Source organism: Atheta coriaria, unplaced genomic scaffold, assembly GCF_025399875.1.
Source record: "Atheta coriaria isolate IRGN ID8LTWV9N9 unplaced genomic scaffold, Caltech_Dcor_3.1 hic_scaffold_7_pilon, whole genome shotgun sequence".
Lineage (NCBI taxonomy): Eukaryota > Metazoa > Arthropoda > Insecta > Coleoptera > Staphylinidae > Dalotia > Dalotia coriaria.
Window position 1 is genome coordinate 11,878,403 of NW_027045449.1, and position 15,240 is coordinate 11,893,642.

Here is a 15,240-nt window from a genome sequence, read left to right on the forward strand (position 1 = left end):
GCGCACGCCGCCCAGGAGAGACCGATGACGGAAAACTGGGCGAGGCCCTTGATCCCGTCCCGGGCACGCATACATGCGGCGGGCTAGCGAAAGCAAAGTCTCTCTCCGGGGCCGAAAAGGAACGGAACCGGCGGACGCGCGACGCCGAACTGCATAACCGGGGGGAGAGAAGTCACCTGGTTACCCGGGGAGAGCACCAGCGCGCGCGCTCGCTCTCACAAGGGTGAACATCATCGATCCCGTTGCCACGGGCGACCATTCTATATTAGCTTAAGACGTTACTTACATAATGGGGACTTCCGGGAGGGCCCAAATCAGATTATGCCAAGCGGCCCCCGCAAATGTTACACTTTTACACGTTTTTTTCGCATCTCGCGCGCGCACGCCTCGTGTTCTTAAAAGCAAACGCCTCCAACTTTCGACCTCTAATGATAAAAAACACAACTCGCCAAACTTTGCTCATATCTTCGCGAATACAAAACTTTTATTACGCAATTTCTTCGGTTACTACATCACTCCTCATTGCGATAATTGACAGAGTAGAGCCACCCCTCGCATGATCCAGTGCTCCGGGCTCTTGACTGTCGGTAGCATCATCGCAATAACAAAATTTGTCGAATGTCCTGTTGTGGACAGTACTCCTCGACGTTCGGTGGTTTTATACATGGGGCAAGTATAAGTATGACGAGAAATCAAATCGTCACGTTTAATGGGTTTCATCCAAATCTAAAAAATACAAAATTAAATTTAACGGCTAATATTAAAAGAAATAACCATACATATGGAACGGTTTCATATAAAACTTTGGGCAGAGATTCATCCAATGCCATAGTATTATAATTCCAACGGGCACCATCCAAGAACAACCCGTACACATAGACCCCATCTTCAGGTGGACGATAAAACTCAGTCTGTTCCAAAACTTCATAGTCGAATGTAAGTAAATCAATCGGAATAGTATACTTCCGGGCGTAGTTCTGTTGCGCACCGGTAAGAAACGCTTGCGTGAAGAAAAACCCTGAAAGCCAAAAACTCGGAGGCGCGCCTTCGTCGTCCCAAAGCTAAAAAATTAATAATTTAAAACATTGCAAGAGCACACTCTAAACTGCAAACTTTGAGAAACTCCAAACGCTCTAGAAAGTCGTTGATGTAACTCCCAAGAGGTTTCAATGACGGGTATGACACTCCTGCCCACATTTGTGGAATCTTACCAATTAGTACACTTGTTACAACTTCTTCCAGAGCATAGGACATGACAATCAATCCTGATAATATTTGTTTTTATGTTAGGTAATATAGTGTAGAAGTGAGGTTAGTTGTATGGGTTGCATACCTTTGATTGCTTTTTGAACACTGATTAAACTAGTTCGGATGACAGTCAGCAGTTTATTGAATCTGCCCATCTCTTGGACGAGGACGGTGTTCATGCTCTGTGAGTAGGATGTCGGGTATCGTTCCATTGCTCGGTCGCGGTCAAAGTTGGGTGGTAATTTCGAGAGTATATCACTCGCCACGTCCATCACGACCTGGTCCGGCGACTTCGCACTTCCGGACGTCGATAACGCGTCCTAAAGTATTCATAACGTGTAGAAACAAACATTTCAGCTGGTGTTTGTTATTTTGGCAGCCATTTTGTGTTGTTTCATCATCAACATCAGACAAATTGCATTTAAAATAATTTAAAATTTTCAACTTATATCTATCTATAATATGAAAATGAATCGCAAAATCTGTTGGGAAGCGCATAACTCAACAACGCCCAGACTAATTTGCCCAATTATTTTTTTTAAATGTTCGTTAAAGTCCAAGGATTGTTTCTATGGCGAGAAAATTTCGAATAATTGCCGGGAAAAACCTGAAGACAGCCCTTTTCTATAAGATAAAAGTTGGCATTGAGATACAATCATAGTTATAGTTACTTAGTTAAATCCGAGATGGCGCGCTGAAGTGCATTATTAGCAATTCTTTATATAATTAATTTCTTTAAAATAAAATTGCGTATCTTATTGATAGAATTGACACATTCTATATCTAGAACAAGAGAGTAAAAACGAATTACATTTTTATGTAACACTACCGGACGAAGTCGCGGGCAAAAGCTAGAATTATTTAAATTGTTGTGTAAATCATTTGATTTTTGACTTGTTAATGAATAACTAACTACTTGTATAAATTTTCTCTCATGACGCACAAATTGCACACGCTGGTTACATCTTGTTCGGGGCAATTTTGGCGAATACGCTTCGCGATTAAACTGGTTCCGTATCGCTATGGGAATTCGACGGATGCATTAGACCTTTCGATTTGTGCGCGCATTATGCGAACCCCTAAAATCCCGCCGGAGAGGTGAATGTGCGTGAGCGGCTGGCTGTGGGGGGCGGGAGACTCGCATGTACTTAAAAGCGATTAGGGTCGGATGGTCGGATGCAAATTTCCCACACTCCCACGGCCTGCCGCCGCCGCCGAACTCGTCAATAAACAATAAGCGCGCGTTCGTAATTACCCGCACAACTCTGCATTGACACATTGTGCGCGTGTGGGCTATTCAATGCCGGCAACCAAACAAGCATAGACTCGGCTGCATTCATGTTTGTTAATTGATTTCTCTTACCTCTAATTGAATTAGATCCTGGTTGGTATAAACATGAATACAAGAGAATTGAGCAAAGTATAAAATTTGTTTGCATAGAAAGACAGGTTCTTACCAAACGATCCTGATTGCGAAAATATAACGTTTTTGGTTAGTTTCTATCGTATAGTTTTTGTTTACCAACTTTGGGGTAGTTTTAGTGTTTTACCTGTGTGAGTAGCGTGCTGCTGAACAACAGGTTCGTCTCTTGTTGATCTTTCATGATGTCGGCATTCTCGTTCATGCCGAACACTTCCGGATGAGTGATCAAAGGCAGCGAACGCGTGTAACTCATAAACTCTTCGTACTCTTTTACCTCCGGACAATAGTATGTTCCTAGTATGACAAATAAATCAATTTTCCCTTCAGATTTTTAATTGTATTACCAACCAGTTGGATCGAACTTGTAATGCTTTTTTTCAACCAGTTCACGGCAGTAAAACTGACTCAAAATCGTGCGAAGACATCTCCGATCCCAGTCGTCGGTGACACGTCCACCGTAATTACATTCTCCTGTCAGATAACTAAGCGCTTCGTATTGAACGTCCTTAAAAATCGTGAAATATTTTTAATTTGCTATTGAAATCTGTGTAAAATTCACACTTTACTTTGTACTCGTCGAGGAACATGTGCAATTGCATTACACTGATGCGCAAATCCGTCTCGTTGAATTCGTACGGATTGTTCCAGCCGAGCGGGCCGAACTTCCGGCGTTCTTGGACGAGCGCATGAAAGAAGCACAGGCCATAGAGTAGTTTCTTAAAGTTGTCGCTCTGCTTGCAACTCTCGAACCATTCGAGATTCGTCAGCGGATCGCTGAGATACGAACGCACAATGTTCGCGCGTAGTCCTTTCGGCGGTTCGTTCGTCATCTTAACGCCGTTCTGCAGCACTAGAACCGGAAAATGCTCCGCCGGATAGGACGTCAGCCACAGTCGGAAGTCCGGGTGTGTCGTTTCAATCGAAAATCCTTCGCATATCTGCATGTTTTACATTAAAATAAATTCACGCACAAAAATCATTTCTTACGCGTTCCAATGTAGGCATCCAACTTTTCGCCAAGTGACAGTTTTGTAAAACTACCCACGTACCAAATTTAACGCCTTCATCGATTAGCTTCACTGCGATTGGTCCCTGGCCTTGCCCTAAGGATAATGAGTGTAACCGGCTTCCATAACCCATGTTCTCAGCAAACTTTAACAAAATGGCGGTCGGATCCGCCCCGGGAGTTAATACAAATATTAATGGAACTGTGCAATGTGAATCCGAATAAGATGATTGTAAATCAAACGGCGGTGGTTCGATAAACTCTTTTCCAAGTCGCTCGCTGACAAACTTCTGTACAGCTGGCGTCATTTTATCTGGGCGAATAACTCTCAAAATCAATAATTTTTGAAATGTGCTCAATTTTTTCTGCCATGGCTCCGGGAGTTTCTGACTGTGTGGTTCACTATGATCAAATATATTCTTCCATTTACCTACTTGACTTATAAAATGTTCACGTAAACCCCTAGAAAAACATAACCTCAGATATTGATAAAAATATGGTTATTTCTGTACCTGAATGCTGCACAATCATCGGATAATCTACACAATTCGTCCCAGTTATTCGAAATCAACCAGGAAGTCGGATTTTTAACTTTGTTGCTGAGGCCAACACCGCCTGTCAACAGAAACATCCATTCTGAATGATCCACTAAATTCTGGCTTTTCATAATGTTGATCGCCAGCAGAAGTGAAAATAAAAGTTTATCTTTTTCGAATAAACTTCGACAAATGTTCACATACAACGAGTGGGTAAAGAACTTTTTCAAATCTTTTAGTCTTTCGGTAACGTCTTCTACGCGTTCGGTGTTATCGATCGCGTTTTTGTATAAATTCATAAACCATACTAAAGAGTATTGGTACATCGGATCAATTTGCGCTAGATCCGCTGTTGTGAAAAACAAGATGGCGGAGTGTACTGCTATCGGGCGATATTCTAATCTCGCAGAGTCTATTTGCTTTTCGGTTACTTCTGAAATTGCTTGTTTGCTTGCAATGTCATTTGCTAAGGCTTTCGAAGAGCTTAAAATATTAACAGCTGTTTCATCTTCTAAAATATTTCCTTCTGAAGAACTTAGAATTTCCAGAATTTTATCTTCTATCTCTTTAAGTTGGCGCTTATTTTCTGCACCTTGGATGATTAGAGAATTCTTTTCCGATTCTAGATCAGGACGTTCTTTAGCAACAACAATACCCAAAAGTTGGTCTTCTAAACCAACGGTAGTAATCATAAAGTTAACCAATGTCACTTTTACTGCCACTTCTGGTAAATAATGTGGATTTCTCATTTTTGTGGTTATGTATAACCTAAACGATTTGTTGTATTCTACAATAGCATCGCCCAATTTAAGACACAAAGTTCCGCCTTGTTTAAAGGTTTGTTGCGCTAGAATCGGCTCCAGAACCGCATCCAATTCTTCGCCGATGTTTTCCAACAGCACCTGAAATTGATTGGATTAGTTTCACAGCGCAAGAGTGTAACGCGATTAATTAATATCTACAGGGAGGCCAAATTGAATTGCATTCTCGAGCACGCGGACGTAATCGGCCTGATTCAGGCGTATCGTCGAAAGATTATTGGGTTTCTCCATGTTTTTCGTCCACTTGTTCGCCTGCCCCTGCGGATCGATCATTAACGGATATCTGCGTGCATTTCTAAAACGATAAAACTATTAAACTTAATTACAGCGATTTAATTTAAAGCATCACTTGATAATGATGGCATTATCTATGCTGAAACTATCCGAAGGTAAACCCTGAATGTTCCATTGTCGGATCACGACAGGTTCACCAAGAACTGCAGTTAGTTGGAAGTCTTTAGCGCAGACAATATTGAAACTAGACACGCGTTTCACCCAACTTTCGATTTGTTGTTGACGGAAAAGCATTGTGAATGGTCCTAGGTATGCCACAACACCGGAACTAATCAGGACATCTCCTGTTAATATGAAATATTTTTCTCCGAGAGATTTAGCTGCTGCACTCCATCGATCTTTTTCACCACCAAGTCCTCCGATTAAATCTTCAGCTCGTTGGAGTTTCAGAGCGCAAAGGTCAGCCTCATCGCGCAACATTTGAAACTTGTTATTTTCATCATCGTAGATTTTTTCTAAATTAGCTACACGTGCTTTGGCTTCCGCCAATAGGGCACGTTTAACATCCAATTCAGCTTGGGCTTCTTGAAACTCACCCTCGGCGGCAGCAAGTGCGATCTTTTTCGGCGCTATGACTTTTGCAACTTTGTCGTATTTTGCAATAGCGATGGTCCACTTACATAAACCTTCAGCGGCTGTGGAAGCTGTTTTAATTTTTCAGGATCAAAATTAGGATCATGTAGAATTTTTCGGTTAATTTTTGCATAATTCTCGGAGGAATATTGTCTTTGTCATAGTTAATTAATCCCTCCAGGAATTTCATGTCTCCCAATACTCTTTTGGAAGGACCCCAGTAGTCTTCCACTGTTCCAATGCCGTTCGGAGCAGGGACCTTATCAGGTTTGACATCTTTCAATACACAGATGCCTTCCATAACGAGTTTGATGCCTTTCGGAGGATTTTTCATTGTTTTGACGATTGTAATATCCGCTGGTGTCAGTGTATTCAAAGCGGCCATTGCAGCATCCAGAATTGGTAGTGCCTCAGCTAGATTAGCATCACATTCATCTTTGATTGCCTGTGCAGCTTTGGCGACTTCATTGGCGACGGTTTCATCTTCTGTAATTTTTGCTTCTACAATTGCGGCTTCGGCTGATTCCGCTTCAACTTTCACCAGTGTTGCTTGTACGTTGCTGGCTGCTTCCTCTAAAGCGGGTTGCAGTGCTTCTAAACTCGCCTGCATGACGGAAACTTCAGCTGAAGCGGCTGCAAGTTTCTCCAAACCAACTATATACCGCTTCTTGCCGAGTAGGACTTCCCTAGATAGATAAAAAGAATTTATGTGGCTATTAAAAGTTTGCGGGGCCAACTCACTGTCGCTTTCGATCCAGGAAAGTTTTGAAAGTGCTTATGAGCTCCAAGTACGAAGTAGGCGTGACGTAGGTGCGACGCCCTAATCGTTTAAAGAACTCAAGGGACAATTCCTCAGTACTGGTGTGGAAGGTTTGGCACATGTCGATACAGACTTGTCGCTCTTTAACTGGAAGATCCACTTCTCCCAGAAAGCGGGTCGCGACCGCAATTAGAGCATCTTCAGGCCAAGGCTGTAAAACACTTAAAGCAATAAAAAAAACTCTCCAAACATAAAAAGACAAACATTACTTGGAACCAATCAATTGTACAACAATTAACAAGAGCAGGAAACTTTCTCAGACGTATTCTGAACCCGTCCCCAATTGGAGACATCGTCAAGGAGATATGCAACTGTTCTCTGACAATCTGTACGAAAAAGTTAAACAATGCCACAGGACTTCCATCAGTTTGTAGTGATCTATCTCGTTGCCTATCCAACTGACGCATTTTTTCACAAATCTCTGCTTTGTCTTCCATTGGAAACAAATTGGGCACTTCCCCAGAATTCAGCAAATTGCTTAAATCTTCCAGAAATGATTCGTCTTTCAATTGTGTATCAGAGAACAAAAATATTCCATGTTGATCAGTAGCACTTGCTTTTCGTAGAATATGCCTCAAATCTTCGAACCATTCCGCGCGGCCATATTGTCTGGTCAACTCAATTTGGAACTGTTCATATTCAGAAATATGAGCGGCTAATGTTGTTAATGATTGACGTCCCGAACCACCTACTCCAACTAGAAGTGCGTGGCTTCTGGGTTGTTTTACAATGCGGCAGATTTTTGATAAATGTTCAATAGCAAATTTGAACATTACCAGATTCATTGGTTTCTTGGTCATGTTATTGTATTCTCGAAGATAACCTTCTACTATTTCTCGGAGGGAATTGAGATCTGCTACTTCAGCGTAGTAACGTTGATCAGCTTTCGGATTTGCAAAATCACAGTAGACCAGGTTTCTCAGTTCAATTTCACCAATCTAAAAACAGTAATTTTACGGTTTTTAAACGAAACACAAAAAAATTTGAGTTTTACATTTGTAGTGTTTGGTAGAAATAGACGTTTGAACATCTTATTCATATCTTCATGTAGATACTGTTGACTAATTGTGTGTAAAGTGTTGATTAACCAATTTCTGTCTTCTTGATCAATTAATCGATCACAGTAGACTCTGAGGACTTCATGTACCCAGAGACGTTTCATAGCTATTAAACTATCCATTGTTTCCGGTACAGATAAAAGTACTCCCTAAAAAGTCACATTTAAAACAGTTTTACAACATTTTTGTAGATCATACTTGGATAACTCTTGAAAAATCTCTCAAATTATAAAGATAATGTGACTTTGCTGGAGTTGGCAACAAATTTTCCCGACTTAACTTGTACACAGACAAAGTAGCGCCTACAATTTGTTCAATACATGGATCAAATTCCTTTGAGAAGCCCCTGGTGTCCAAATGCCAGAGCATAATCCGACTGAAAATGTTCACCATCACTTCATCTCCAAATTCATCAATACAAATGTGATTAAAGTGTCTTGCAAAACGTGGTGTGACTGTGTTGCCTCCCGAAGGTGGTCCCATTGCGGATATAAACTGAATATCAACCAGTTTCATTGGAACTACCTCTTTTCTATCATACCAAATGCCATGGTCAAACCATTGTCTTAAAAGTTCTATTGGAGGTTGTGCTCCGTAGGTTTCTTTGATAGGCATGCTGACATCATCAACAAAGAATACTGACTTTTTACCAACCGGTGGACCATAAACACCTTTTCTTCTTTTATCTAGTTTACTCATTATGATATCCTGGGTTTGGTTTGCTGATGTTTGAGCGGAGAATGCCATAAAAGTAGCTTTGTATGTTTTTGTATCGTTTTTCTTCAATAGAAAATCCTAAAATAAAAGCGTTAAGTATATTTTTATTAGTTTAATGATAAGAAGATATTACGATGATATAAACTGATTTTCCAGTTCCAGTTGGTCCAACAATCATTAAAGCTTTTTGATGTTGAACCAAATAAGTCATTAGAGCAATATTTCTGACAGTTTCCACTGTGGGAACAATAATTTGATTCACAGGAATATCTCTGGATATTGGAGGTTGCATTGCGAGTTCATCAACCCATCTTTTCCACTTTCCTTTGCCTTCTTTGATATATCGAAAATCAAAAACGGTTTCATGTGTGGGTATTACAAAAATATACGGTTTGTCAGGCTTGTCTATAGTCATTGGTAGCGATAATACTTTTGCGGTAGATTCAGGGAACTTTTTATCTAATAAACCTCTGAATAATAAATTAAAGTCATTTCTACTTGCAGCATCTAGTGTCCCACCCAAACCCCAGATAGCTGCGAAAAAGAAAGACCCTTCTAATTGAGCTCTCTTGTCTAAATCAGTACAATTCTCCAAAAATTTTTCATCTCTGAAGTCGTCTAAGAAACAATCAAATAGATTCATAGTTGATACCAAGAGATTAGACTCTGACATGGGGCACATCTCCTTGAGACCACCTTTTTGATCAGCCAGAGTAGCGGCGGACAAAAACGATGAAACAGATTATCGATCATTTTTCTGTCTTGTTCATTCAAAGCATCAGGTAGAGTCTTTTCCCATGAGGTTAAAAGTGGTTCCCAGCCAAGGGATGCTGGGTCGTAGTAAATCATACCACATCGTGAGACGGTAGCAGGTGAAGCTACTTCTAGATCCATTGGTTCAAATATCAAATTCATCTGTGGGGACATTTGAATGATTTCTCCGGACATTAAACATAGTTTTTTATTGTCGTCTAAAACTGTGTTCATGTTTTCTATCCAAATTGCGTCTACTGGACCATCAAATATAAGCCATTTTCTGTCTTCTGTTTGGGACATGGCCATTGCTCGAAAACTCACAGCTAGTACTCCATCGGACCATTCATGTGAGACCGGATCAAATTGTCCGTAGAGTTGTCCCATTGTGATTGATTTGGGATTCATTACTGTGTAAATTGCACGGTGCTCATCCATTTCACCACGTTCTTCAACCAGGCCTAGTGCATCAGCCAGAACCCTATAGCAAGATGTTTTACCGCCAAATGGTAAACCAACTAACATCAAACCGTGTCTCACTATAATCATTTCGAATAATTGTTCGATTTTCTCTAGGAAAAATGGAGTTAATTGTAGATTCATTTGAACACAAGTATCCTGTACTGCTTTAGTGAGGATATCATAGTCGGGTGCTGGTAGTGTAACGCCAGGGAATAAATCAGAAGTGATTCCTTGGAATAAAGGAACATCTGGTACTAAAAACTTTGCCAAATTTACGTCTTTAATTGAGCGTAGTACTAAAATATCTTCTCTTTCTTCCGGGTATCTAAGTTTTAGAGTACCAGCTGCTCTGAGGACTGATTTAACAGCTCGCATTCCGTAATCATAATGACATTGTGATGATAACTGTTCAGAACAAAGTCGATAAGTTGCAACAATTTTTACAGCTAATGGTTTTGCCGTGAGGAAACCATAAGAGTATAATTCAATCTCAGAAATAAGCGCATAGTCGGGTACCATCATAGCCACAGATCTAAATAGTGCTTTCAAATTATCCGGAAGTTCAGATCTACCTGCATAACCTGGATTCATGGTGATAAACACAGCGCAAGTTGGATCAAGCGTCAATTCAGTGCCTTCAAACATTAACTTTGGGTTCCCAGAGTTTATACCACGTTGAATAGTTAGAATCTGTTGCGCAACTACAGAGAGCACTTCAAGGTCAATTCGGTTGAACTCGTCAAAGCAAGACCAAGCTCCACACGACGCTAAACCTTTGAAGAACTTCCCCAGTGCGATGTAATCCAAACCATCCGAACAGTTAAAGACCACGCATTGCTTTGCAACTGCTTTGGCTAAATCTTTAGTAGTTTCGGTTTTACCAGTTCCCGCAGGTCCTTCAGGAGCACCACCAAGGTGCAAGTGTAGTGCTCCAAACAACGTTCGATAACATCGATCAGTTAAGGGTGTGATGACTAATCTGGGTGTATTACCAAGATATTCATATCCATACATCAATGTGGAGTTGATCATCCTGGTTGCCATTTCGTTTCTCTCCCAGTAATATCTCAACTGGCACAACCATTTAAATTCTGTGACATTACTCACTTTAAACTCAATTATTTCCTGTAAGACATCACGCCCGTGAACATCTAGAACAACTAAAGCACCAAGAGTGATACGGTTTTGTGTATTCAGTTTTCCTCTGACTAGATCAACAACCCTCGATATTTGGGTGTTACATTTATCATAATAGTTCTTCAGTGAATCAATACTGGTCTCTATGGCTGCGTGAACATCCATTGTCCAATAACACATCGCAACACTTTGGACACACTGTCCAGGCCATGCCAAAACCCATTCGTGTCTTTTGACCTTTGGATAATTTTCCACTGCTAATTGCACCCGTTTATGAACAGATTTCTTCATATCAGCTTCCAATTGTAGCAACCATTTTTCTACTGCACCTCGTGCTAGTTTAGTTTCAATGATATCTTCTAGGGGAACTTCTTCTCCTTCACTGGACTTCATCACAGTAACAACCAGGTCTTCTGTAAATGTCAACTTTGCAATTCCTTCGAAGCACTTCTTCAAATGAGGTTGCACTCTTGTGGGATCTTTAGTTTCTGATAATATCTCCAATAATTCATCATTGGATAAGAAGAAGAATCTCGGGAAGAACAAGCGTTTCTTCTCCAGGTAATCATTAAGACCTTTCTGGATAACTTCCAGAAGACTGTTGCATTTCTTCAAGCGTTCCGACATTTTATCTATCTCTACAACAGTCAAAACTCCAGGTTGTTCATTGACAGTCTTCATAATATCCCTCCAGATTTTATCAACAGCAGTAAATCTTCTTCCTTCTTCAGGCATTTGTTGTTGGATATCTGGTGATGAGAAAATTGGCTCCAGATACATCCAAGTTGCCTGAACTTTAAGCCAATCATCCATGATATCTTGTAATAGAACTAAAAGTGCTTCCCATTCGAGAATCTCTGTTTCAAAGGGTTTTATATACGGAGAATTCTTCATTGTTTGAGTCTTCACAATGTGATCATCCAACAACACCTGAATTTCATCAATGGCTGATAAAATATATGTTCCGGTATCTCTGTAGATAAGAACAGAAAACTCGACACCTTCCCATTCACCTTTCATCTTTGCAAGACCACGCTCCAAATTACTCTCTTTGGTTGCGGCTTCAGAAATGACCTCAAACTTGGCAAGATATTCTTCCAACTGGTAGTCTAATACCTTTGCAAGTGTTAGAGAATCATCTACAGTAATAGGAAAACCGACAATTTCCGAAATCTTCTCCCAATGACGTTCTTTAAGACCAGGATTTCCAAGGGTTTGTATAATGGGCATATAATCTTTAAATGTATCAAGTTTTTCGCGAATAATACAAGCTAAACCATATGTTGCTGGTTTATCAGAGAAGAATTTCTCTAATTTATAAACAACTCTATAGATTTGCCCCACTTCGGTTTCGATTTCTTCCGGGTCATAGGTGCCTACTTTTGAATTCATCCAGAGGTTATACTTGGTTAGAAATTCAGTGGCGTTGTCATAGAGTTGTTTAAAGGGGCGGAGCTTATCGTGGGTTTGTTTCCGGATTGGATATTGGGATAATTCAAATTTAAAGGCTGTTTCTTCAGCGTTAAAGTGATCAATTATTTCTAAAGCATTAACCAATCTAGAAAATAAAATAAAAATAATTTTAAGAAAGCAAATAATTAGTTAGGCTACTTTGCACAGAGAAAATGATACCTTTTATCTAGTTGATTAGCTCTTTTGAAATATTTTGGCAAAAATTCCAATTCTCCATTATATTGCATTTCATCCACCAAAACTGCGTATAAAGCAAGTTTTTCTTCGAATTTTTGATTTTTGTCTCGAGCAACGCTTGGAATTCCAATATTTTCTGTTCTACCATATCATTATGATCGTCCAAAACATGGTGACCACGCAAATAACTAAATACAAACAAATTTATCACAATTTCATAAATTTTGGCTCATTTATAATTACTAACCACCAAAACGTGTTGTTATTTGTTTTCATCTCAAGCGGTGTAAAAATACTATGATCTGATAAGAATATTATATGTCTCATAACATCCCTTAAACGATCTTCCATTTCACTAAGTAAATTAGATCGAACGTTGGCAACGAAATTAATTAAATCCATTAATTCCTCAGTGTTTTCAGGAACCGTTACTGCTCTATCCATTATAATTTCATATTCCTCTCCTAACCTACAAATTTTTATTATTATTTTTTGATTAGGTTATAGAATTATATAATCTAAGGTTATGTTTACTGTCTGCAATTTGCTTGATAATTAGCCGTCATTCTCTTCACTAATTGATCCTTGAAATCGTTGCACACATCAACAAAGTCTTGAATTAAATTATTCCTATCGATGTCATACATTCCTATTCGCACCATATGCTCCATTTTGATTGGAATATTATCCGCGATATCTTTATAAAATAAAATCTTCTCGCAGTATTCTTCAAACGAGTGGTCTTCGCTCAAAAATGTTTCAATGTCCGTCGCGTAGTCGCCGTTTATAAGCGCCATGTAATCATCGAAATCCTGCACTTTCAACTCGGGCGGAATGCGTTGCTCATGCAGGAAGTTAATTATACCCTGTTTGTAATTCATGACCAAATCTTCCGGTATCGCCGGCTGGAAAATCAAAACGTGGCGCGTGAGTAACACGATTTTGACGACGTGAATGAGTTTGGTGTTACGTTCAAAGTTTGTAAATTTCCTTTCGTCGCCTTGCTGGGAAAAACGTAGGTCTCTACACGTGGAAAACTGAGAACTGCTTCGGTGATGTCATCAATCACTTTGAGTATCGATTCGCGAAAATGCTTAAACGGTGGGTCGAACGATAAGAAGTTTACTTTCAGGACGAGATTCAAAAGAAACCCGCGATTTTTCTATGAAAAAAAAATCTTTCATGAAAAAAGATCAAACAAGCTTTGATGATTTGATAAACTTGTTACCTTAGTGTCAGTAATGTAATTATAAAAGTCCGCCAGTGAATTCAAGCACAAGTTTTGCATATTTTGTGTCATAATGACAGCTACGCAAGCGAAAAACTTTTTCAGTTTCACCGGTGTTAATGGAATCTTTTTCTTCGCCATTCCACCAACAAAAATATCCACAGCTGTTCTGTAATAATTGGTTATTAACATTTCTTTGCCACGTTTGATGTGTTCGGACATATTCCAGTTGAAATCTATTAGTTCAAAAATTGTTTTGTTTTCTCTCAATGCTTCAGTGTTGATCAAACGAAAATTGCTAAAAAAATTAATTTTTTCGGAAAAAATTTTTTTTTAAAACTTACTCGAATCTTGTAAACCATAAATCAACAAGTTCAACAATACATGGATTAATAATGTTGATAGTCCTGGCAATTTTACCGCGATTATAATCGTAGACAGGTTTCCAAACGATGCTCATTTTTTCGCATTCGTTGCGTTCGTTGCTTTGGAAATCCTCAATACCCGCTTCACATTGTGGATCTTTCAGAACAAAATCGACAATGGATTTTTTCACCGCCGTATTGAAGTCTTCTTTGATCTCGATCACAACCTCATCGTGAGTCTTTTTCCATTTCTTATACTTACTCGGTACCAGTCTATATATTTTCTTTAGGGTGGATTCTCCAATTGGGGCTACGTATTTATCGTCTATGCCGTAACGAATATAGAAGTAATATCGCATCAGTTCCCTTTCGTCGTCCGATGGTACTCTCGCGGTGGGATCAAAGGGACCTTCATGGCCGACAATAATGGCGATCACTCTTCTACGAAACTCTTCTCTTTCACGGCGTAGAGCTGTAAACGCTTGCATTTTCATGCGTTGCAACTCATCCTGTCTTTGGCGTTGTCGGAGTTTTTTGCGATACGTTGGATGGCCCGATGCAAATATTGGCACTAAAATCTCTGGTGGTAATTGAAATAGTGGTGTTGGTCCGATGTTGAAGTCTGATGGTTGAGGATATTTCGGGACGGTTATATCTACACCATGAGATTTGATTCTGGCTTTGATTTCGTCTAGTTTTTTGAATAAACGTTTTCCTTCAACTTCTCGTCGACCCGCCATTTTTTAAAAATTGTAAATTCGTTTGCAAAACGCATTAAAACCCTGTAAAATGTGACACTGACATTAAAAAATATATTTTATTGATTATACAAGAAGTAAACAAGTTGGGGGGTTGTTATGGTTATGGTGCAAATATATCCTACTTACTGTTATAAATGTGAGTTGATATAAATTGATGGATGTTTGTGACGCGATAACACTAAAATCATCGAACTGATTTTGATAAAAATTTCCAAAGTTATAGATTTTACATCAGAATAGCACATACATCACTTTTTCGTGGCAAAAATTGAAGTGGAACGGTGTAAAATGCTCCCAAAGTCTACAACACGCAAATATAAAAGATATTCAAGCAATAACGATATTATTAGTTATGTTACTTTTAATAAAAATCCTCGCGGACGAATCC

At 39.4% G+C, this 15,240-nt stretch overlaps 1 protein-coding gene across 1 annotated transcript; it reads right to left on the bottom strand.

Annotated features, from left to right (window-relative positions):
- Positions 1-464: 464 nt before the first annotated feature.
- On the bottom strand, positions 465-14,861 carry LOC135795713 (dynein axonemal heavy chain 7). Its single transcript, XM_065307474.1, is given in 26 exon segments — positions 465-726; positions 780-1,061; positions 1,114-1,265; positions 1,334-1,568; positions 2,799-2,965; positions 3,020-3,176; positions 3,238-3,609; positions 3,659-4,139; positions 4,190-5,115; positions 5,176-5,329; positions 5,384-5,987; positions 5,990-6,022; positions 6,025-6,587; positions 6,643-6,872; positions 6,931-7,659; positions 7,716-7,928; positions 7,978-8,574; positions 8,630-9,190; positions 9,193-12,406; positions 12,481-12,592; positions 12,595-12,686; positions 12,746-12,967; positions 13,033-13,403; positions 13,469-13,660; positions 13,727-14,024; positions 14,071-14,861. Coding segments are annotated over 26 exon segments (11,925 nt in total). The 5' UTR covers positions 14,832-14,861; the 3' UTR covers positions 465-519.
- Between the last annotated feature and the right edge of the window lie 379 nt (positions 14,862-15,240).